Raw genomic sequence first — 24,780 nt, 5'->3', positions numbered from 1 at the left:
GACTGACCGATTATTCGATCAGTTTTTTTCTCCGCCGCGTATAGCTCGAGTCAAGCTCGAGTCACTTCTGGAAAATGTTGTATTGTAAGTTTTGTGAGCTCAGTTCTATGGAATGTGTTTTTCCGGAGTGCCACTTTTATTTTAAAAATCAATCAGCTTTTCGTTGTCCGTTTCCTCGTGCGATTTTGTAGAAAATAGTGCTAAATTAGTGGTAAAACATGCATGAAAGCATCATGAAGGTTAAAACATTTTCGATGCAATGTGATCCGAACATGCTGGCATATTTAGATCAGCGCACATCTCAAAAAGTTTTTCCGGGAGCATTACAATTTCATTCCCGCAATTGAGATTCCACTATAAAAAGACAACGAGCACAATGACGGTTGCGTGTAATTTTAAATGTCCTGTAAAATTACAAGATGAGCCCATCTAAAGTCATCCATGTAAAATTCAAGTGATGTTTAATTTTGCATGCATGTAAATTTCAAGTCGTGCAAATTAAAAAAAAAAAACAATTTAATTTTACATGAATATACATGCTCTTTTTATTTAGTTTTATGGTAATAAAAATGATTGCGCTGCAAGCTAAACAAAATATGACAAAAGTTATACTGTCATGGAGCGGCTGTCATGTCTCGTCTTCGCTTTATTTTTGCAAAATGTTGCCGCTCACTTCATTTTTATTAAGTTCCGGTCTAATAGTACGTTCAGACTACAGAGTTATAACATGTTATAGCGCTATCTTGATGGTGGTTTCTGTGTTGGAATTATTTGACAACCGTTATAACATGTTATAACTCTCCAGTCTGTACAGCGTTTAATGTTCAAATTTTCTCAACAACATTGCGGCACTGTATGAAAGTCATTTGAAGCCACTCGAATAAACATGGTTGCCAGTGACATTGCCAAAAGATCTCTCAAAAACCGTGCAGCTGTTTCGACAGAAATTTTCATTGCGCGTCTCTATCAACGTCTCTGCGATAATAGTTTTGATGCAAAACAAATAATTCAAGTAAGGTAGATGTACCAGTTATAACTATACATTCCTATTAGTTCCAATTGTGGACTATGGAATTCCCACACCTGCGTACGAAATCAACATTTACCACTACACCTTTGGCGCCGGAAATTGCTCTCTTTGTTGACTTCAATCCATTTGCGACGATGACAAGAATTATGAAGAAAACGCTGTTATACGTGATACTGCAATGTCGGTTGAATCTAGAGCTTTTCAATTCAGCTCAAAACGAAGGCGAATATTTCAGCATTTTTTTTAGTAGCGACGAGAAGGTAGAATGAGGTTTAAAAAATGCTGTTGTTGTTGTTTAATCAACCGCCGGAGATCCAGTTGAAATAGCAAGTCCTAGCCAAAGCATAAATTCTGACCAGATTGTACATTATTTGACGTCGATTGAGATATTAGATTAAAGATGTACAGTAGAGTGTTTCAGCGTTATATGGAAAAAAGTCAAAGTCTGGAATTTCAAACGCTATCCTCTGGAATGGTAGTTTGGGGGGTCAGAATCACCCTGCCAAAATTTGAAGTCTTTTGGTTCACGGGAGCCCCTCGCTCAAACGGCTTGAAGTTTGTATGGGGAAAATCGACAAAATGTATGGGGGAGCGAGCCACTTTCACATTCGCGGCTCTAGGTGGCGCTGTAGTGGGTCGATTTTCTTCGTGTACAAAATGTAGCACCTTTGGAGTATTGGAAACATCTTGGCTGAATACCGGATGTGAATCCGAGTTACCCCCGAAAAGTTATTAGCGTTTCAAACGAACACCACCTGCTTTACTTGTGGGGAGGGCCTAACGCGCTTGTGCAGTTTTTATTTTTACGAACAGGTATACGAATACCAATGTTTGCATAGGTATAACTTTTTTGTTTAACCATGAAATTGGTTTAAATTTTCACAGTGAGTAGAAAAATGTTCGAAATTATGGTCTACTAAAAATTGGAACAGATTGGCCAAGTGGTTCCGGTTTTATTCCGGGTTTCTGAGAGGCCATGGGGGGGGGGGGGGTAGAAAAGGTACCAGTCGTCTAGAACAAGGTGGTGCAGGAAATTTCTCAGTAACAGGCATCTATGGGTAGTGCTGATTAATATTTTAACAAAATCAACCCATAACCTGGTTCTAAATACTAAGCGTCCACCTGAAGGCCTTCCGATGACCCGGATCAACCTTAATCTGGATTATTATGTATTTTTATCAAAGTAGGCCTTGATTATTCTCTGCAACTTTATGAAATGTAGTAAATTAATGATTTTAGATATATAAGCGTTTCAATGGCTTCAAGTGGTCACCAGATGATCCGCCGGAAGATCCGAAACATCCGTAAAATTTAGTGCTACATAAATTCGATCAAAGTAGGCCTTGATTTTGCTCTGCAACAATGAGAAATGTTGTAAAATGGTGATTTTTTATGTGTTAGCTGTTCAATGGCTCCGAGTTATCACCAGATGGTCCGCTGGTAGATACGGAACATCCGTAAAATTGATTGCTGTGTAAATTTGATCAAAGTAGGCCATATTTTCCTCTCCAATTATATGGAGTATAGTAAAATGGTGCTGGTCGTTGGATCCAAGTGGTCATCAGATGACCCACCGGAAGATCCGGAACATTCGTAAAATTTATTGCTGCGCAAATTTGATCAAAGTAGGCTTTGATTTTCCACCGCAATTATATGGAATACAGTAAAATGGTGATTTCTAAAATATTAGCTGGTCATTGGCTCCAAATGGTCACCAGATGACCCACCGAAAGATCTGGAACATCCGTAAAATTGGTTGCTAAGTAAATTTCATCAAAGTATGCCTTGATGTTTCATTGCAACTGTATATAATGTAGTAAAATTATGATTTTTTATATATTAGCTGTTCACTGGCTCCAAGTGGTTCGCCGAAAGATCCGGAACATCCGGAAAATTTATTGCTGCATAAATTTGATTAAAGTAGGCCTTGCTTTTGCTCTGCAACTACGTGAAATGTAGTAAAATGGTGATTTTTGTTATATTAGCTGTTCAATTGTTCCGAGTGGTCACGACATAACCCGCTGGAAGATCCGGAAAATCTGATAAATTTATTGCAGCGTAAATTTGATCAAAGTAGGCCTTGATTTTACTCTGCAACTATGTGGAGTGTAGTAAAATGGTGATTTTAGATACATTAGCTGTTCAATGGCTCTGAGTAGTCCGTGAGAAGATCCGGAACATCCGTAAAATTGATTTATGTGTAAATTTTATCAAAGCAGGCCTTGCTTGTTCCCTGCAACTAAATGGAATGTAGTAAAATGGTGATTTTTTATATATTCGCTGGTCATTGGCTTCGAGTTATCACCAGGTGGTCCAGAAAATACGGAACATCCGTAAAATTTATTGCTGCGTAAATTTGATCAAAGTAGGCCTTGTAAAATGTAGTAAAACGATGCTATTGATGTTGTTTCTTACAGTCGTTAGTTAACTGCCTCCTGTCAAAGTTCATTCATGAGTATTCACCTTAGCTTTCTTCAAATTGAATTCAACATTTCAAAACAAAATGTGGTAAGTATAGGGTTTAACATATCATCATACACCAATCGATCTCTTTGTCTCGTATCAACTAAAAATACACAGCTACCACATTGCTTTACGCTGGAATGCATGCAATGCGATTGTATCTTCAAATATTATTACTGCCGCACGGCCGTAGAATTCAAATCAAATTTGCATTCCGCTCACTCAAATTCGCTAAACCCAGGATATTCATAGACTGATTAAAATTTTTCTCGCTTTTCCTCAAATGAGGATTTTTCACGATTTTGAGGAAAATCGAGGGAACTTTTGCTCAATGTAGGAGTATACCTGGAGACTGTTTTCATTATTATTATAATTATTACTCAGTCTATAAGTAACCTGCTTTCTAGAGAATATGAGTAAATGGAACTCAAATTTGAGTTGAATTCTACAGCCGTATGTATCTCACTTGTGAGTATATCAATAAAACAGTACACCATAGTTTTACAAGCACATATTTAAAATATCCTTCTGATACGGATATGAACTTAGTTTAACAGAATAATTAGTATTCCTTAAGTATAATCGCTTATTGCTTTACAATGCATATTATATGGGAGTATTCGCCATTAAGCAGTGGTAGTGGTTAAGTAGCATTGCCATCACGGGCAGCATCCTTCCCGCAGCCAGAATAATAATCCGCAGCAGTAGCGTCGAAATACACTGCTCGGGCAGAAACACCATGAAGCTCAAGTAATGGTAAAGAAACGGTGGACGGAAAACGGCGAAAGTAAACTGTGAGTTCACTATGCTTTCAAGTACTGTGGTCGTAAGAACACGAAGGTTCGAAGCAGCAGCATCAACACAATGCGAGGTACCTGCTAAACTGGTATAGTGTGTAACCAGTATCCTGATTCACTGGTTCAGAAGTTATTAGTTAGTAAGTTCCAGTTAGGTCCAGGGGGATTGCCGCCGTTTATTGGAACCTTAACCGATGAGTTTAGTTTCCATCGGCGGGCACTCTCTAAAACTCATCGAGCCGATACCCAATACACGGAACCCTTGGAGTCTTCATTCCTTGAAGGACGACACCCAACAAACCATCCGCGACCCTATGTAGGATGATCCAAAGAAGCTAAGTCACACACAAAACCGTGAGCCCAGTACCCACGATTCAGACTACGAAATATCCATCATCTTAGGTATAAGTTTGATCATTTATTCCCTCCTCCTCGTATGTACTAGCGAAGCTCTTACCCTAATTTATGTATTTACCTGAATAAACGTAACCCTAGCAGCACACTTGTCGCAAACGGCAACTCCTATGTGATTTATTCCAGTTATAATCAAGTTGCCTCAACCTTTAGAGACGGAAGTGTATTGCTTGGGAAATTATGCTTAGTGGGACTAATACACATTACAACCTGATTGTAAAACTCAATTTTGTGACTTGTTTTGGACACGGTATCTCTGTTCGAAACATAATTAACAGTCAGAGTACTAAGGATGCAAAGCGCGTGACGATGCTGTGAACAAGCATGGTTCTCAATAACGGGACAGTCATGCAGTGTTGCAGCATCGTCATGCATTTTGCTCCCTTGGTCTTCTAACTGATTAAATAAATAGGAACGTAAGACGGGGTGACATTGAAACTAGGAAGTCACATTGGGTCAAAATTGAAAAATGTTTATTGATGCAAATATCTTCATAATACAGAAAATGATGTCTAGTATATGTTTCCTGAGCTTCTGGAGTAAAGTGTAGATAACATTAACTAGTTGTTTTATTTAATTTCTGCTGTAAAGTAAAGTGTCATAAATAGTAGTAGATTTTTTTAAATGTCCACAGGCAAACAAATGTTTGAACACACTTTTATAAAAATAGACGAAGGCTACAAGCGATCTTTAACCATACATACGAAGTACATTGTGATCATAACCAAGTGTACTCCCAATAGCTACGATAAATTTACATATTTTAATATGCAACACATTTGAACACTACCCTGAAATGAAAGGGGATAACTTAAGGCTTCGTTGGATGTGTGGCTCAGAGATACTGATTTTTTTTTATTATCCTGAAATATTTTATTTGATGATGAAAATGTGTGTCAACCTGTTTACTAATCGATTTAAATACATGCGATGTTTGTGTGACTTACACACCTACACACTTGCTAACGACTACGCCGGACCTGTCCTCATACGAAGCAATTAATTTTACTGATGTTACAATGAACAGCTAATATATAAAAAATCACCATTTTACCACATTCCATATAGTTGCAGAGAAAAAGCAAGGCCTACTTCGTTCAAATTTAAACAGAAATCAATTTTACGAATGTTCCAGATCTTATGACGGACCATCTGGTGACTACTCAGAGCCATTGAACAGCTAATGTATCTAAAATCACCATTTTACTACTCTCCACATAGTTGCAGAATAAAATCAAGGCCTACTTTGATCAAATTTACACAGCAATAAATTTATCAGATTTTCCGGATCTTCCAGCGAGTTATGTCGTGACCACTCGGAACAATCTAACAGCTAATATAACAAAAATCACCATTTTACTACATTTCACGTAGTTGCAGAGCAAAATCAAGGCATACTTTAATCAAATTTACGCAGCAATACATTTTACGGATGTTCCGGATCTTTCGGCGAGCCACTTGGAGCCAGTGAACAGCTAATATATAAAAAATCATAATTTTACTACATTATATACAGTTGCAATGAAAAATCAAGGCATACTTTGATGAAATTTACTTAGCAACCAATTTTACGGATGTTCCAGATCTTTCGGTGGGTCATCTGGTGACCATTTGGAGCCAATGACCAGCTAATATATCAGAAATCACCATTTTACTGTATTCCATATAATTGCGGAGGAAAATCAAGGCCTACTTTGATCAAATTTGCGCAGCAATCAATTTTACGGATGTTCCGTATCTACCAGCGGACCATCTGGTGATAACTCGGAGCCATTGAACAGCTAACATATCAAAAATCACCATTTTACAACATTTCTCATTGTTGCAGAGCAAAATCAAGGCCTACTTTGATCGAATTTATGTAGCACTAAATTTTACGGATGTTTCGGATCTTCCGGCGGATCATCTGGTGACCACTTGGAGTCATTGAAACGCTTATATATCTAAAATCATTAATTTACTACATTTCATATAGTTGCAGAGAATAATCAAGGCCTACTTTGATAAAAAAAATACATAATAATCCAGATTAAGGTTGATCCGGGTCATCGGAAGGCCTTCCGGTGGACGCTCAGTATTTAGAACCAGGTTATGGGTTGATTTTGTTAAAATATTAATCAGCACTACCCATAGATGCCTGTTGCTGTGGATTTTCAGCACCACCTTGTTATAGACGACTGGTACCTTTTCTTCCCCCGATGGCCTCTCGGAAACCCGGAATAAAACCGGAACCACTTGGCCAATCTGTTCCAATTTTTAGCTGACCATAATTTCGAACATTTTTCTACTCACTGTGAAAATTTAAACCAATTTCATGGTTAAACAAAAAAGTTATACCTATGCAAACATTGCTATTCGTATACCTGTTCGTAAAAATAAAAACTGCACAAGCGCGTTAGGCCCTCCCCAGAAGTAAAGCAGGTGGTGTTCGTTTGAAACTATAATAACATTTCGGGGGTAACTCGGATTCACATCCGGTATTCAGCCAAGATGTTTCCAATACTCCAAAGGTGCTACATTTTGTACACGAAGAAAATCGACCCACTACAGCGCCACCTAGAGCCGCGAATGTGAAAGTGGTTCGCTCCCCCATACATTTTGTCGATTTTCCCCATACAAACTTCAAGCCGTTTGAGCGAGGGGTTCCCGTGAACCAAATGACTTCAAATTTTGGCAGGGTGATTCTGACCCCCAAAACTACCATTCCAGAGGGTAGCGTTTGAAATCCCAGATTTGACCTATTTTGAAACACTCTAATGTACAGCGGTACTACAACCATGTCTGTCGATGGTTTAAATGAGGGTGCAATATATCTGTCTTTTGAATCAGAATTTCCTACTAGTTCAAAGTGCAGTGAAGAAAATCAAAAGTTTAATATCACCGCTTAACGCTCGCTTATCGCTCCTAAACCACCTCAGACCAGCGATTAAACTAAGCGACACTTATATTAATCCTGGTAAATTTTATACTTGGTTTAAAATGAAGCCAGGTATAAAATGTTGTTAAACCTGGTTTAAATTTTAAGCGGAGGTGAAGAAAACGCCCCTTACTGTTTTCAAATAGAATATAATTACCTGACATTCTTCAGAATCATTTGAAACTGGCATGTCTGAAGAAATGTTGAATCCACCGTCCGTATTGCTGAACTTGAAATGTGATGACTGAAAGAAAGATAAATTTAAGGAAAGTAATAATCAAAATGCAACAGTGACCATCAATACTAAGCGTAACATTTGAGTCAGGTAGGGCAAAACTTTGACATAAGTTGAAAAAATTGAAAATCTTAATAAAGTACAACCAACAGTACAACACCGGCGGCAAGAAAGCTCATACACACTAAAACCGTTTTCCTTTTTAGCTACACCAGTGCTACACCGCCGTACACCGCAATAATTTAGGGTGTATATATTAAAGCCCTACAGTAAAAGCAGTAAAAGTATGGACGTCTGTCAAAGGTTGTTCCAATCCTCGTTCCAATCGAACCGTCAAAATGCACCGCGTTGCTCGATTGGAACAGCTTTTTTCAGTGTTGTGGTGACAGTCGTCCATGCTTTAACTAGAAGCTGAGTACTGCGAACTAACTCAAAATGCTTGTCATTTGGGAGCCGAGTCAAACTGTCAAACGGGAGCCAAACATTCAAAAGAGTTTAGAAGTCACGTAGGTAGTTACTGTTTGAACCACAAGTAAAGGTGTTGCCACCTACTGAAAACAAATTAAGAATTATAATTATGAAACTGTCGAAACATCAACCTTAGTAGGCGGATAATGTAAATCACCGAGCTTGATGCTCGAAAAAGTGTTTTTATTTGATACTAATAATGCCAAAACTGGGTTGCTGAAAGAAGGATGTAATCAAACTTTATAAGAGTCATGTGAGCTTTGTGGGCAGGTGCACTCCCATCACCATGTATACGTTATTTCTGGAGCAGAGGAGGAGGAGCCAAGACAATTATAAGGTCTGGGCCAAAGGGGTTATTGGTGTTAGTGAAATGTGCAATTGTTTAGTGGTGTTCGTATTTTATTGCAATGTTTATCTTTTTACACGAAACAGCTGTTGGCAGTCAATGAGCTGGATTACCGAGGTGAAGCAATCGGTTAAGTTGTGTGAGTAAAACCCCTGTACGATACAAGCAATTAGTGACGTCACTACTTGCGTTTACGTTGATTTTTTGGATTACTAATACAACCATATTTCACGATCTGCTTCACCTCTTTCTGTACCTCATTGGTTGGCAGTGACGTATTTCTATCTGTTCTCAGTATGTTGGCAGTGACGTATTTCTATATGTTCGCAGATGTTCAGCAATGTTTACAACATTTTTGCTTCTAATACCAGCAAGCTGCCTGTTGGTACAGACCATGGTGGGTATATAAATGGTGATACAGCTTTGTCACTATATAGGCGAGGAGGTCGCGAGGGGGAAAATGCGGTTTTAGAGCAAATTGTAAACAAACTCGGTCGCTGTCCCATACAAAAATCCAACATGGCTGAATCACGAATTTGACACATTAGAACACCTATATGTAGCCACCTTGGTCCAGACCTAATATAAATGTCATTGGAGCCAAGAGTTTATTTGGCAGCATGTATATACAATTTCGAGAGCTGTTTCAGCAAAACAATTTGAAACTTCGGAAGATTTTCAAGATGTTTTCTAGCTCACTTGAAAAATAAAATCGACTGAGGTCGCAGTACTCAGACTAGAAGGCTTTAGTATATATTGGATGCACCTTTGTTTACAAACAAATTTATGCTTACATTACACCGGTGCTACACCGCAAAAACGAAAACGACATGAGATCTCAGCAAAAGTAATGGTTGATTGCTGCGTCAATTGCTGAGATCTCAGTAAAACCCGGGCTACTAAACTTAGTGTATAAGATCCGTCAGAAAATGAAAATATAAAGCAATTTGATGAAAAAAACATGAATAAAAAATGCGGTCGGAAAATTCACGCAAAAGCAGAATATGATGATTACCTAATACCTTAAAAATAAAATCTTTCACAAATAATTATAAACTGTAACTGTAAGCTTAATGAATTAAATAGAATAATAAAAGAACCTACGCAACAGGAGCATTATCTATGACGGTCACAAAAGATTTTTTTTTACTTTATTAACGTGATTTTTAGCCAAAGACTAGTTCATCTCCAGAATAAATAAATTAAAAGGATATTGAAATTCATAAATGAATAAAAAAAAATGAATGTGATGTTAATGAAGCAATAAATAAATTAATAAAACATATAATGAAGAAATAATACGTCACGCAAGGGTTGGATCCATTATGGATGATATTATGATAGACCTTAACCTAACCCCATCAATTAATGCTGCACTCTACTCTGTTACCATATATATTCAAGTTTTCGTTCGAACCGTTGTTCTATTAAAAAAAATTGTATGAAAAATACGGTTCGAACGAAAACAAGAAAATGGATGCACATTTCGTAGCTTCTACACTTTATTTACATTTTAATTCTATATCTTTTTCTCTGTTCTAATTGATGATCACGTTATATTTGGATTTACATTTTTTTAATCACACTATGGACTTTTGTAATTGTAATTGTTCGGTGCTTAAACCGTCCTTTCCGCTAAGTTGGCGTATCTAGGGACCAACCCCAAGGTCTCTACACCTACCGTCCTTCCCGTTGCACTCTTTAACTCGTGCGATACTCACATGGGTGGTCGTATCAAGGTCTTCTTCTTGAATAATAAAAAAAAAATAGCAAATTTTTTTTTAACATCTTTATTTTTACTCTAACATGTCTCTATCGTGTCTTCGACAAAGGTTTTTTTTTCTTTTGAAGACGTCCAAATGGTTGTAGATTGTTTAATTGGAAAACTAAGAAAAAAAAATCAGGTTTATTTTCAGGATTGGTGAATGTTTAAGAAAATACCCAACTCTTCTAAAGATATGACAATTCCACAGCCTCCTACTAAACCAAGCTGATCTTTCAGCCGTGTTTTTTTAAACAAAAAAAATAGTGAATAATATATTTTCACGTTCATTTTCTGTATTGCCATTTCAGGAAAAAAATTACAATGTAACTTTCAACTGTAGCATGCTATTAAACTATCAACTATCACCTTATAGTTTTCCTGATGCAAATGAAACACAGAACAAAGGAATACAGAACTGTTTCAATCTTATTAAAAGTCAAAGTTTGAACTATTTAAACCAACTTTATTGAAGTGAACGAACTTATCACGGCAAGGGCTATAGAGATTAGTGACGTTTAACGCACGCACACTAGCGAGTGCATCACCGTGTAAAGTTGTTTCTCTGACTAAATATATGAAATTAGATCGGTCAAAATGAGTTTGACAACGATTTCTTATGTATTTTCCTCTAATTTTTACTAACACGCTCTCCCATATCGCACCAATAAAACCGGATGTGAAAATCTCTATTGAACACTCCATAAAATATTAATAACTCCGAAATGAAGCATTTCCGAGAATTGGTGTCTTTAGTAAAGTGATTTATTATTATAAGGACCATCTATTGACATAAACAGGTAGTTCAAAACTCATCCGCATAGATGACGCCAACTTCTAACTTCTTAAGGCGCTTGGGACATTATGGAGACTTGACGTCTTCAGCAAAGTTGTTTATCTCAAAAAAATAAAGAACTCTCATAATTCCACAGCCTACTGTTTCAGAGTTAATTGGAAAACAAAAAAGTAACTGGGAAATTTAAATCTGTTTCGATACTTTATTACTTTACATGATTCTTGGTGCAAATGCACTAAACATATAACTTATGCTAAGGAATAAACTGGTTTAAGTCCCAAATTACGAAGCGAATGCTGAAAAGCGTGACAATCAAAACTGTTAAAAATAAAATATAAAGCAATCCAAATAGCGTAATGCACCGAATACCAGACGATCCATTAATCGGGACATTTTTTTTTTTTTATTAAATATTACGTCTACTTTGCAACATAATAAATATGTGTGATGGTTCTGTACGACACTAAAGACATGATGGGTGTACCCCGTTAGGCATAAATACGCTTGGCATACAGACGTTAGGCAAAAATAAATTAGGCATAATATACGATAACATAATGTTAGGCATTAAACTTCATACTGTTAAGCAGGGTTTCTTCCACTCAGTTCGCTATAAGAAATGTTTTTCGATATTATGGCATCATTTGATGCTATAAAGATATTTTGAACTTTTATGCTACAAGAAGAGTTTGAAAAGCGCACACGAATCATAAAATCGCTTATTGTAACTCTCTGAACGCGAAATTGACAGGATTCATGTGTCAAACACACACTGTTCAACCTCGTCTTGTTAAGTAACCATAATGTAAAACAAAACAAAAAACTCGTCTTGTAACTTACAAGCACAAAATATTATTATCAAATCTAATGATTTAATAAATCAAAAAATCATGTTTTATAGCGAAGTGGGTGGAAGCAACCCTGATCAGAGCTGGTAAATATCACAGCTGTCATGTGACAATGAGAAAACAGGCCCTCTCACTATCATGAGACGAAGCGACCGATCATTAGCTTTCTTGTCATTTTCCAATGATCAAGCACTCATGAGAATAATTCTTATACCGTTTTGACATCAACATTTCTAACTGATTTAGATGAATTTAAGCAAGTAACCGTATGTAATCGGTAGAGTGAATATATTTTTAAGATTTCCTCGGTACAAGCAACTTTAATAGCAATACATGAGCTAGTAATCACGATGATAACAACACTGTCACGTTCTGTCATGACGAAAAAATCGATGAGATTTTGAATAAAATCTCTGTCATCGTTTTCTCATCCCGTGATAGTGACAGAAGTATCTCTGTAAATATCGCGTGAGATCTTTCATTGAAAATGACATTTGCCAGCCCTGACCCTGATCTCAGGGCATGAATCAGCAAACCACAATTATATTTGCGTATATAGATTTTAAATGTCACAGTTTTAGCACCAATTGGTGGTAATTCGAACATCAGCGGTAATTGGTACACTGATGGTATATGTTGGCTTTATAGGCATCAATGGGGAAATCTGAGGGGCCAATTCCCACAGTAAAGCGTTTATAGAAAAAATAAGAATTTAGAAAACCGTTGTAGAATAGTAGAATGGGGTTGTCCATTTACTAAGTAGACAGTAGGGAAAGATGACGTTATTGATTTTTAGAAACTCAAAAGCAGTTTTACGATTTAAACCGAAATTCTGTCAATGAAAACTTGTTCATTGTGTTTCGGTAAGCAAGTAGAATGCAAAGAACACATTTTCTTGAACGTAATTTTGGTTTTGAACGAAAACACTGCTTTCGCATTTTTGAAAATTAATGACGCCCTCTTTCACCTGTACGTACGTGTACGTAGCTCATCGAAGTACAAATTTTCGCAAAGCTCAGAACTTTGATAAATTTTTAAGTATAAGATCTCAAAAGCTCTTCAAAGCCCAGGAATAATGTTCTTTATGATTTAAAGAATCAAATATTTTAGTTCGCTTTTAGATGTGAACAAAGCAGCACTTGTTCCTCTCGGTGTCGATCTTGCTATCGATAGTAGTTGTTTACTCGATCACGGTATTTTTGTGTGCGCATTATTATTTGTTTGCAGTCGGTCAGTGTAAAGCCCTACAGTAAAAGTATGGACGACTGTCACCACAAAACTGAAAAAAAGCTGTTCCAATCGAGCAAAGCGGTGCATTTTGACAGTTCGATTGGAACAACTTTTAACAGACGTCCATACTTTTACTGTAGGGCTTTAGGTCAGTGCACTTTGCCGTCACCGTTCGTTGTAAGCATAAATTTCGATATGTGCAAAATAAAAAAAAAAAAAAAAGAAAAAGCGGCGCCGGTGGTGTAGTGGTAAGCGTGATTACCTCTCACCCCAGCAGGCCTGGTTACAATCCCAGTCGGCGCCGCCGGGATGTTCTGAGGCATAACATCTCTAAGTAAAGCCGTTGGTCCCCGGTTCAATAGTTGATGGGTCAATAGGTAGGGTCCAGGTGTGGGCGCTGCCTTCCTGGCGTCGGTTGCATTGGTGCACAAGATCGACGGAAAAGAAATCAAGAAAAAAATAAATAATAAAAAACACTTGTGTTTTGCCTATTCCAATCATTCAGCGAAGCCAACGATGGGCGAGATTACATCATTCGTTAAATCATTGAACGCGAATCCTGTTGATTTGATCGCCACATATCGCAATGCGTAGGAAAAGGCGAGCTTAATCAGATTTGTATCTGAAGCAAGTAAGCATTATGCCTTGATGCATAACCCGGAGCAATTAACTTTCCATTATGCTGATGGAAAAGCAGTGGACATACGAATGTCGCATGCGAAGGGCAACGTTCAATACGTTCTTGTGTACGATTTGCCACCGGAGTTGTCAGGAAAGTGTCATCTAGCAAAAATTTCTACCAGAGCCGGGCCTGGATATGCATACAGGTGTGAGAGGTATTTACATGGACAAAAGGTGATTTTCTCCTCGCTTAATTTCCTCAATCGGAAATAGAAAGGATAAACGCTTCCTGAGTAATGCGGAGGACCACCGGATGAATTCTTGTTCCTAGCGGAGCAACCGGAAGAGGGAAAACGAAAGGATGGGCATGGGGAAAGGAAAAAATAAAACACTACGTACGCTACACTATCAGATATCAGGCGGTCAAAAATCAAAAAATCGACTTACACTAATCCTTATTTCGTTATTTTTGGTCGATAGTAAACATTTCAACTAAGAAAATCTGAAAGTTTCAAGCTTCTAGCAGTTTTAGTTTCTGAGATATCGGATGTCGAAGTCAAAAAAGAGTAAGAAAAGTACAAATTTTGCCGCAAAAATACACTACAACTCAAATAAAATTTCATCCACTATTTATCATATAACTACCACATCATTATGCATCGTTGGAAAGGTAATTTAATAAGCTTTCCAAAAATAAAATCCATTTGGAAATTTGATGGAGACAAAAAAAAATAAAAAATAAAAATAGAAAAAAAATAATTGAACATTAATGAAAATTTAACTTTAATTTAACGAGGAATTCATCGAACAGGAGCAATGTGTTGCCTCAACCTCGGCCTCGGGAACAAAACGTGGACGACCTTCAAAACCTTTCTTGGATTTGAGTGAAAGAGGAAAACGTCGCGTCATCGATAAAGAAGCAGTTGATCCAAAATTCGATACCATCGAGAAAGCTTTGTTATTTGCAAGACGAACCGCTTATAATCGAAAGGATTTTAATTTAGTTAAAGTTATTGGGCATATTTTAAAAAAACCAAAAAAGCTCTAAAACCATGCTTGCTCAACTAACTGATCAACGAGGAATGATGTCACCAGAAGAGGCTTTTAGTGTACTTATCGAGGCTGGATTGAGTAGATTTCAATACGAAGTAATACATAGTGAATCACCTTCAAGATTTCCACCTTACTATGTGATCGGAGCAGTGAAAAAAATATGCGCCCCTCCTAGTGAATTCATCGAAGAAAGTGCATTGAAAATAAGAGTGAAACTCCAGGCGCTGATGGAAAATACAGTGAAACGAATCGTCCAAATAATTGATGCAGAGCTCAACGAGTATATGGATAGCAACGATCTAGTTTCTACGGAACTGGTTCTTCTATGTAGCTGGGGTATGGACGGATCAACTGGATATTCGCAATATCATCAAGTGCTACCAGAAGGATGTCAGGACGATTCAGATGTATTTTCGTCCACTTTAACACCAATTCAGTTGTTCATGTACAATGATCGAAAGGAAATTATGTGGTTTAATCCCATGCCTCAAAGTATTCGATTTTGTAGGCCATTCATCCTTGAATTCATTAAAGAGAGTAAAGAAGTTATTCTGGCTACAAAACAGGATGTAGAAAAAGAAATGAGTGAACTAACGCCAGTGAAAATTGAACTCTCAAACGACAAGTTTATACTTGTTGATTTTGATTTTGTCCTCAGTATGATAGACGGAAAAGTCTTAACTTATATCACTGGAAATTCGTCGATGCAGAATTGTCCAATATGTGGGGCAACACCAAATGTAATGAATGATGCAGAGAAATTCGAGGAAGGATTTATATCAAACGAAGAAGCCTTGCATTACGGCATATCTCCACTTCATGCTTGGATAAGATTTTTCGAATGCCTTTTGCATATTGCATACAGAATGGATATCAAAAAATGGAAGGTAACGAAACCGTTCAAAGAACTGTATGAACAAAGAAAAAAACATGTGACGACACAGCTTTACGAAAAAGAGTAGATCAACCACGATCGGGTGGAGCAGGTACCAGTACTACAGGAAACGTTTGTCGAAGAGTATTTGGAAATCCCAAGCTTTCTAAGCTCCGTGCTGAACATTGATGAAGAGTTAATTTTCAGATTCCGGAATATATTAATTGCTATTAACTGCCAAGAGCCAATAAACCCGGAAAAATTTGATGCATATTGCAAGGAAACATATAGGCTCTATCTTAAATTGTATAATTGGTACAAAATACCTGCAACCGTGCATAAAGTTCTCGCTCATGCCGGAGAAATAATCATACATTCACCAGCACCACTTGGTTCATTAGCGGAAGAGGCAGCAGAAAGTCAACATAAACAATTGAAAAAATATCGAACCCATCATGCAAGAAAATGATCAAGAGTAGAAAATTTACATGATGTCTTTATTCGTGCCATTAATGAATCGGACCCACTGATCAGTTCCATTTGGATGGCAAAAAGACGACAGAAAAAAGTATCCCTGGATTATCTCAACATCGTGAAAAGTTTCATGATATTTGAAAATTCTGTAAGTGATTCAGTAGTCGATACTAATAACTTCAATGCCTTGGAGGAACTTATGAAAGCAGTCGATGAAATTGAAGAAGAATTTGTTCATGATGATATTGTAACAGAGGAATAAAAAGAAATTCGTTGAAACATATTTGATTTTGATTATTGTATCATGGCTTTTTGTATTTTTTTTAAAGAAGATTTGTTGAAAAAAATAAACATATTTCCAAAAAAGGTTTTTTTTTTATTTTTTACGGTGTTTCTCCCAATAAAACCATGGTAGGTTGTCTTTGTTCAATAGATTTTATTCTCTGAAAACAAGCTTGAAACTGTAACCGTTATAAAATCGTAAAAATTAAATTTTAATTAATCAAAAGTTATGCCCTTTTCGAAAGTTGGTCGTGAAAATGTTGAAAAGTGATAACGCACACCTTACATTGATGAAACAAAGCAAGAATAATAGCAGAAATTGTGATAAAATGATAGAAATATTTTTGACCGCCTGGTTGTATGAAAATGCCCCAATGTGCGCTAGTGTAGCGGCTGTAAGTGCGAGGAAGTAATCAAGATACAGCACGAGGAGTCGGAACCCGAACTGACGGCAGAAAATTGGGCGAATCTTGTGACACAGGAAGCGATGGAAAAGTAGCGGAAGAAGATTGGAGGAGAAGAAAAATAGATTAGTGTAAAAAAATCAAGATGTGAATAATTGCATTGAAAAAAATATTAGTCCCTCGGCTCCGTTTAGCTACAAGAAACAATAAGAAACAATGAGCTGATCAAATAAATATTATGAAAAAAAGAATCAAATATTAAGTTTTTTGTCGACTTGAATCCTTGAAATCTGAAATTTGATGTTGTGATTTCGCTGATAATGATTACTCAGGTTGTTGTCGTTTTGGTCGTTTTAACGGTTAAAATATCAAAATTGAGAGCAAACATATCTTCCTGTGACATCACATAGAAAACTATTTCTGCTATCAGTGAGAGCAAACTGAAAACCAAATTTGCTATCCATTTTTCCTGTTGATAACATAACAATTATTCAATTTGATGTAATGCTAAGGCAATGAAAACAAACCGCAACAACATATTTTTAAAGAGCAAATGTACAGCAAAATGAAATCTAAATTTGGTATCAACCCGAGCAAAGTCCAGCATCAAAATGACAACAAATTGAAATCAAGTTTTGATATCAACATCAAACTGAAATCATAATTTGATTTCAGTTTCGCAATTCACAATTTTTATACCATATTTTGTTTTCATTTTGCTGTACATTTGCTCTTAAAACATATGTTGTTGCGGGTTTGTTTTCATTATCAACAGGAAAAACTTATATCAAATTTAGTTTTCAGTTTGCTCTCACTGATAGCAGAAATAGTTTTCAATGTGATGTCACAGGAAGATTTTTTGCTCTCAATTTAGATATTTTAACCGTTAAAACGACCAAAATGACAGCAACCTGAGTAATCATTATCAGCGAAATCACAACATCACATTTAGATTTCCATTTGATCTCAGACTTTGCTCGGGAAATTTGTCAATGTGTAAACTGAAATCAAATTATGATTTCAGTTTGATGTTGATATCAAAACTTGATTTCAATTTGCTGTCATTTTGATGCTGGACTTTGCTCGGGTAACCCATCATAAACAAATTCATATAAAAAAACCAACGAAGCCTTTGGCTCTCATTAGAAAATAACAGAAATCATGCATCCACACAGGAGTTTAAAATTGTTCTCAAAGAACAGCTCATGAGAGAGAGAGAGAGAGAGAGAGATAATGGAAATTTTTGTGATTTTTTATTTAAATGTTAATTATGCCTATCGTCTATTCTGCAAAACGTTCATTATGCCTATCGTCGACTATGTCAACCTCCATTATAGCTATCGTACATTATCACGCTTCAAAATTAGTAATTGCTTGGGTTTAACATGACAAATATACTCACATCATTATCAAAAGCACTATTGGAATTATTTTTGTCATATGCTGCTTCCATTTTATTCAGCCAGGATGACTTGGCTATAAGATGGGGGTCCTTGAAGAATACTACCACAATAGTGATATTATCCGATGTCCCTTTTCTAGCACTTTCGACTAGCTTGTCGGCGATGGAATCAGCACAGTCTGTAAGAAGAAAAATAAGTAAAAAAGATAAATATTTGGGTTATACCTACTTAACAAGTATGTTATGTCGGAATGGTTTAATTCATCTTCAGGACACTCATTTGTCCAGATGGACACTCCCACATCTCAATACCTCCTATATTTGCGGTACGTTAGAAGCGTTGGGTTCACAGTTCGAAAAAGTAGTGTAAATTTCTGTTTTATATGATGCACACACTGGGGTAAATAAACTTATGAATGATACATATGAATTTCATAAGCGTGACTTACGAATGGTTTTCGGCTAACATGAGGTAGATTTGTACGCCTTTAACCATTTCATTTTCCCAAGCGTTGAAAGACGACTGGTCAACACATGGTCCATGGTTCGGTTCCAGTTTGCTCCGTTTTATTATTTTTGTGTCATCATTATTTTTTCATAAGGCAAATTCATACCGATTTCTTGTGGCTAAAATTGATAAGTGGTTCTTATAAAATTCTTACGTTCTTTTGCGTCAGTGCATAAATGGAGCGTCACATAGCATGTGTTGCAAATATTGTATACAAATACTCATCTTTGTAAAAAACATTGCTTACAAGTTGCTCGTTTGGGTGAAATGAACTACAAGTTTACGTGAATGAATGTTTACATCACAATTAATGTTTAGAATTTTTTGCTGTGTATAGTTGCTTATGGAGGCTCCATCAGTGCTGTAAATTCTCAAAATCAATTGAACATTTTTGATAAAAATGAGAAAAGCAGTTATCCACTATGAAATGGGACCTCCTTCGAATGAGTGATATCAGTTGCTGAGTCATTTGACGAAGGCATGGATCATTCTCATTTGAGAAACGCTTAATATCATACATCTTACCTGATGTAACCTACACATAAACGGAGCTCTGGTCGACATTCCGGCGAAAAAGCTAAGCCAACCCGACACCAACCAAAATTCTACCCGACATTGTTGACCCGACATTGGCCCGACACAAACACAAAATTGACCCGACAACAACACGGCATTGGGTCGACATCGATCTTAGATTTGCCTTACATTGATTCAACATCGGGTCGACTTGTCTGTTCGGGACTATTTTGCAGGGTTTCTTCCATACTCCACTGGCGTATGTCAAATGATAGTGAGTGACTCACAATTGACAGTGACGATGAGCTTCGAATGAGAAATGGGCTCTTCAAATTATGTTCATGTGAGAATTAATTTTCAAAGAACTGATTGAATGGTTGTATTGGGTTATCTTCAATCGAATGATATGAAAATTAACAGCACTGGACTCCATAAGCAACTATACACTAATAAAATATCAGATTGTTTTTATGTGTCCCACACATGAATTTTTGCAGTGTGATCAACAAATGATATCTATGTGTCGGACACATAGGGTTGATGTATATATTATGTCACGCTCTATGGAGGGGGGTCTAAGATTTTGTGACAAGCAATGCATTAGGTATAGGAAAACGTCACGATAGGGGGGGGGGGGTAGTTCTCATCGATTTAGCGTGACATAATCATTTGACTCATAAATTTCATGTGTGCTTCTGGGTGGATTCTGTTTATGTGTGGTCACATGAAAATCATGTGGAATTTTACATGGAAATTCATCAATAAAAATGTGCGGAATTTTATTAGTGTAGGAACTTAACGCTTCTAACGTACCACAACTACACTGAAAATAGTTCATGTACCTTCCATTGGAAACGCAAATGATTTTCATCCATAAACAAATTGAATGGAATTCATCTAAATTTCACATAACATTTATGCGATCACGTTAATTTTATATGATTTTTCATATGGTTTTCATCGGTCTCACAATATTCATGTGATTTTGTGGTGGGATTTTTAGCTATGTGATCACATGAAAGCTATGTGAAATTCACATGGTTTTCATCCATGAGATATGTGATAAATTTTTTGAGTGTATATGAGCGTTTACCCTACACATTACGAAAATGTCAATAAATTTCGGTGCCGAGAGACCGACACATGAAAGCGGTCTTTACGTAACAATAAGTAGAAAGAAACGAGAAATTCAATCCGGTCAAAGCTTCGAAACACTTAATTTTATATGACATGTTTGATTACGTTTAATGTTTTACGTCAAAGTTGAATTACGTCACGTGCAAAATAGTTTTTTCTAAGCGTTTAATTAAAATTAAAAACTCGGACTAGTACACTGAGCACGTGCAACAAAAAAAAACACTATTTAAATACTTTTTTTTTTAATTTTCCAAGATTTTTTTTCAAAATGTTTGTTAAGTACATATTAAGACCCGGATCACTAAGAATTAAATTTGATTTTTTTTTTCGTATGTGAAATACCGTTTCTTTCAGTCAATCAGTGCAACTGTTGGAAGGTTCACAGTTGAAGATTAGATCTCATTGCCGATAGACGTTTTGTTCGATCGCTGCGTTGTTTTTTTTTTTCGGTTGCTTTTGATAGCTATACAGTACGGTGAAATGTCGAGTGTAGTAGCCGTCACGAATACCATTGCTTTCATATTCCCGAATAATGCTGCCCAGCCAACTCTACCGGAGATGGTCCGCTTCGTGAAAGGCCTCACCGGTGATCAGGGAAAAATGGACACGGCGTATAAGAATGCTGAGGAGAGGACGGTATTCATTAAATACAAGTCCGAGGAAGGCATGAGGGAAGCCCTCTCTTGTAACGATGAAAGGCAAACGTTCCATTATTCTAATGGAACACAAGTGGAGGTTTGCATGTCGGTAGCGGGTTGTAACATCCAATACGTACGGGTGTTTGACCTACCGCCGAAGGTATCCGATCGTGATCTTGTTGCTGAACTAATCAAATTTGGGAAGATTAAGCGCTGTGTGCGGGAAAAGTATCCACCCGGATATCAACTGGATTTGTTCACTGGTGTCCACGGAATTTACATGGATGTGGAGAAAGAAATTCCACTAGCGCTCTACTTCCTTAACAGAAGAGGAAGAATTTTCTACAATGGAAATAAATTGAAATGCTTTGCTTGTGGACAAGAGGGACATCAAAAAAAGTCTTGCGGAAGGAGGAACGTAAAAATAACAAGAGACACCGGAGCAGGTGTCGAAAAAAAAGAAGACGGAAAAAACACATTCGCTGCCGTTCTCGCAGGAACGAGTTCGTCAGACAATGTCGAGAAGCAGGCAATAGATTTGGAAATAGAGATGCTAGAGGAGGAGGAAGAAGAAGAAGAAATCGGTACAACACTGGAAGCTGAATTGGATCACGGAAAACAGCAGAACAATCAACACAACCAGCAGCAGCAGAAGCAACCGGTATTACACTACCAACCGCAAAAGCAGCAAAAGGTTGGAAACTGGACTGAGCACGTTCAACTGCATACAAAACTGCTGAAGTAACAGCAGAAACAACAGAAGTATGCCAACGATAGTTCACCGCCCAGGAAGACCTTACGTCCCAGCTCTTCACGTTCGGGCACTGGATCAGATTAGTTTTAATAATTCAAATGAATTGTAATTATTCATTCTCTTGACTCTTGGCTCCGTAGAGTTTTAATTAATAGTTGAGCCTTACAAATAAATTAAATGGATAAAAAAAAAAAAAAAACTGTTGGAAGGTTGACATGCGATAAATAATATAATTATTGTGACCTCCTCATATGAATAGTATGTGTGGCAAAACATGGCCATTATGTGTATACTAAGCAAGTAGGGGAAACAGCCCTATTGTTGCGGTACGTTAGCAGCGTTAGAAGCCTATTGTTGTGTATGGAGGTCTTCATACACAACAATAGGCTTCTAAAGCTGCTAACGTACCGCAACAATAGGGCTGTTTCCCCTATGTGTCTATCACATAGATATCATTTGTTGATTACATTGCAAAAAATCATGTTTGGGACACATAAATACTATATGCGGATTTTTATTCTATATCAGTGCCAACATTTCAAAGGAGCGTAATTGCTTTTGTAGATAATGGCTTTAGCCATCGATTTCTCGCAAATAAAAGCTCACTCCTCCAAATCAGCAATGCTAGCTGGTAGAGAAAACATTCCTCTACGTGTTGGTGTAATTAATTTTCATAAGTGAGCTTTTATTTGCGAGAAAACTACGGCTAAAGCCATTGTTTACAAATGCAATTACGCCCTTTTGAAATGTTGCCACTGATATTATGAGGACAGGCGAAAAGCTACAGTTGGTAATAGCTAAAGAATAAAGAGAAGAATATAATAAATATAAGGGAAGATCTCACACAAATTTACCTCCAGAGAACAAAAAAAAAATCACACGCGCTTCGAACTTATCATTAATTGCGATTCAAATTTGTTTCCAAAAACTATTCCACTAATATCTCGTCATTCTACTCTGGTCTCTCTTCAAATGTCGAAATATCTCGTCATTCTCTATAGGGGCTGTTCATATACCATGTAAACAGTTAAAAAAGGGGAAAGTTTACAGTTTTTTTTTCATTCGAACAAGGTTAGACTCGTAAGTTTATGGTTTTGCAAGCACCGTTGAAGACCGAATGCATGCACCAGCACAATCACCACAGTCGAATACGTAAGGTTATCAGCAACCAAAAAACAACAACACAAGTGACTAATACTGTACACATTTTTTAAAACCCTCCACAGCTGTTTTATTGATAGCTTTCCAAGCCTACCATTTTGTATTCATTTGGAATCACAATGATACTTCCAGATCATGTAAGATTTATTCAGTAATAAATAAATCTTACATGATCTGGAAGTATCTTTCATTTATGAAAAACAATTCGTCCTGTTTTTTTACACCTGATCAAGCCATGCTCACATACATCTGCAGAATTTGTTCATATACTTTTGCAAGCCGATTCCCAAGGAATGTAGAAGCGCAATGTAAACAGCGTAAAAGATTCACTTCGACTATTTTTAGCATTGTGAGTTCTCATCAAGGAAAGGCATCTATCTCGCTGCCTAGAACGCTTGGGCGTACGTGATGTAAAAAAAATCTTGTTAGTTTTTTATGCGTTTGTTTTCACACTTGGATGCGTAGGTCATCTCCGTGTACGGGCATGTTGGTGAATCTAAAAATAGTTTTAAATTCACCTCGGTGCTTTTATTTAATTCTGATTCTGATTGAGATCCAAATTGTCCTGAGCATACCCACTACATTATGGTATGAAGATTATGAAAATAGTTTTTTTTAAACCTTTAATAATTGGGATCAAACATTGAACCTTTGATAAAATTAGGACAATAATAATACACACCAAATTTAAGTTTTTATTATCAGTAAAACGAATTGCTGGATCATGATCAGCAATCCAATGCTTTACTGAAAAACAGCAAACGATATTTTTACCGCAAAAATCAGCTAACATAAACTTACTAACACCCAGTTAAAGAGCTGTCAAACTGTTAGCACCACAGTCGCAAGTATTTTTGCATTCGTACACCACCGGTCAAACCGCAGGAGGAGGAAGAGGTATAAAAAAACTACAAATAAATAAAATTATGTAGGTAGGACACTGGCTCGGATACTGGTTATATTTAATAAATGATACTTGGAAAAGAGTCTAGCGATTTTATCTTTATTATTCGTATATTTGTATCAACGATCTTTTACAGAAGCTGCACACCAAATTTAAATCTTTGAATATCAGCAAAATTTTGCTGATTTTAGGCTTGATGAAAGATCAGCAAACGTTCCAGTAAAATTATGCTGCTGAATTTTTCAGCAATTTCAACTTCTGTCAAAATGGCAACCTTTCACTGAACATCAGCAATATTTATTTACTGATCTTTCAGCAATTTAAAATTCTGACATTTTGCAGCATTTTGCTGATTAAACTATTAAATTCAGTAAATTGAATTTGTTTTCACTAGGGGAAACAGCCCTATTGTTGTGGTACGTTAGCAGCGTTAGAAGCCTATTGTCACAGACAAACAGACGTAACACTTCATTGTGTATCTTCGTTCACGCATTTAACGGTTGATTTAAATATTATCAGTTCCACGAACTACTCGCCGCAGCGCTGGCATCGGATCACTTTGACGTTTCTATACATTCTATAGAACTTTTATGCACTATTGTTTGCGAGTTAGCAAGCAAGCTTGGTTTTCCGCGAGAAGCCCCAGAAATGTCGTTACTGAGGTCATATGTTTTGAGATACTATGTTTTCAAGAAAAACTTTTTCAAAGATTTACGTCTGTTTGTCTGTGCTATTGTTGTGTATAC

The 24,780-nt window shown here is 36.8% G+C and overlaps 1 protein-coding gene across 1 annotated transcript in view; it reads right to left on the bottom strand.

The window, feature by feature from the left end:
- The window catches only part of LOC135707878 (mucin-2-like), a 245,024-nt gene that overhangs the window by 95,111 nt on the left and 125,133 nt on the right, over positions 1–24,780 (bottom strand). The window contains exons 7-8 of the mRNA XM_065229782.1: positions 18,417–18,595; positions 7,779–7,865 (exon numbers count right to left, since the gene is read on the bottom strand). Coding sequence (XP_065085854.1) covers positions 7,779–7,865; positions 18,417–18,595 — 266 coding nt within the window. The remainder of the gene's footprint in view (positions 1–7,778; positions 7,866–18,416; positions 18,596–24,780) is intronic.

This window comes from Ochlerotatus camptorhynchus, unplaced genomic scaffold (assembly GCF_037179485.1).
Source record: "Ochlerotatus camptorhynchus isolate MF236.1 unplaced genomic scaffold, CSIRO-AGI_Acam_v1.1 ptg000322l, whole genome shotgun sequence".
NCBI classification, from domain to species: Eukaryota; Metazoa; Arthropoda; class Insecta; order Diptera; family Culicidae; genus Ochlerotatus; species Ochlerotatus camptorhynchus.
Note: the sequence above shows the minus strand (reverse complement) of the source record. Positions and strands in the feature narration are given on the sequence as shown.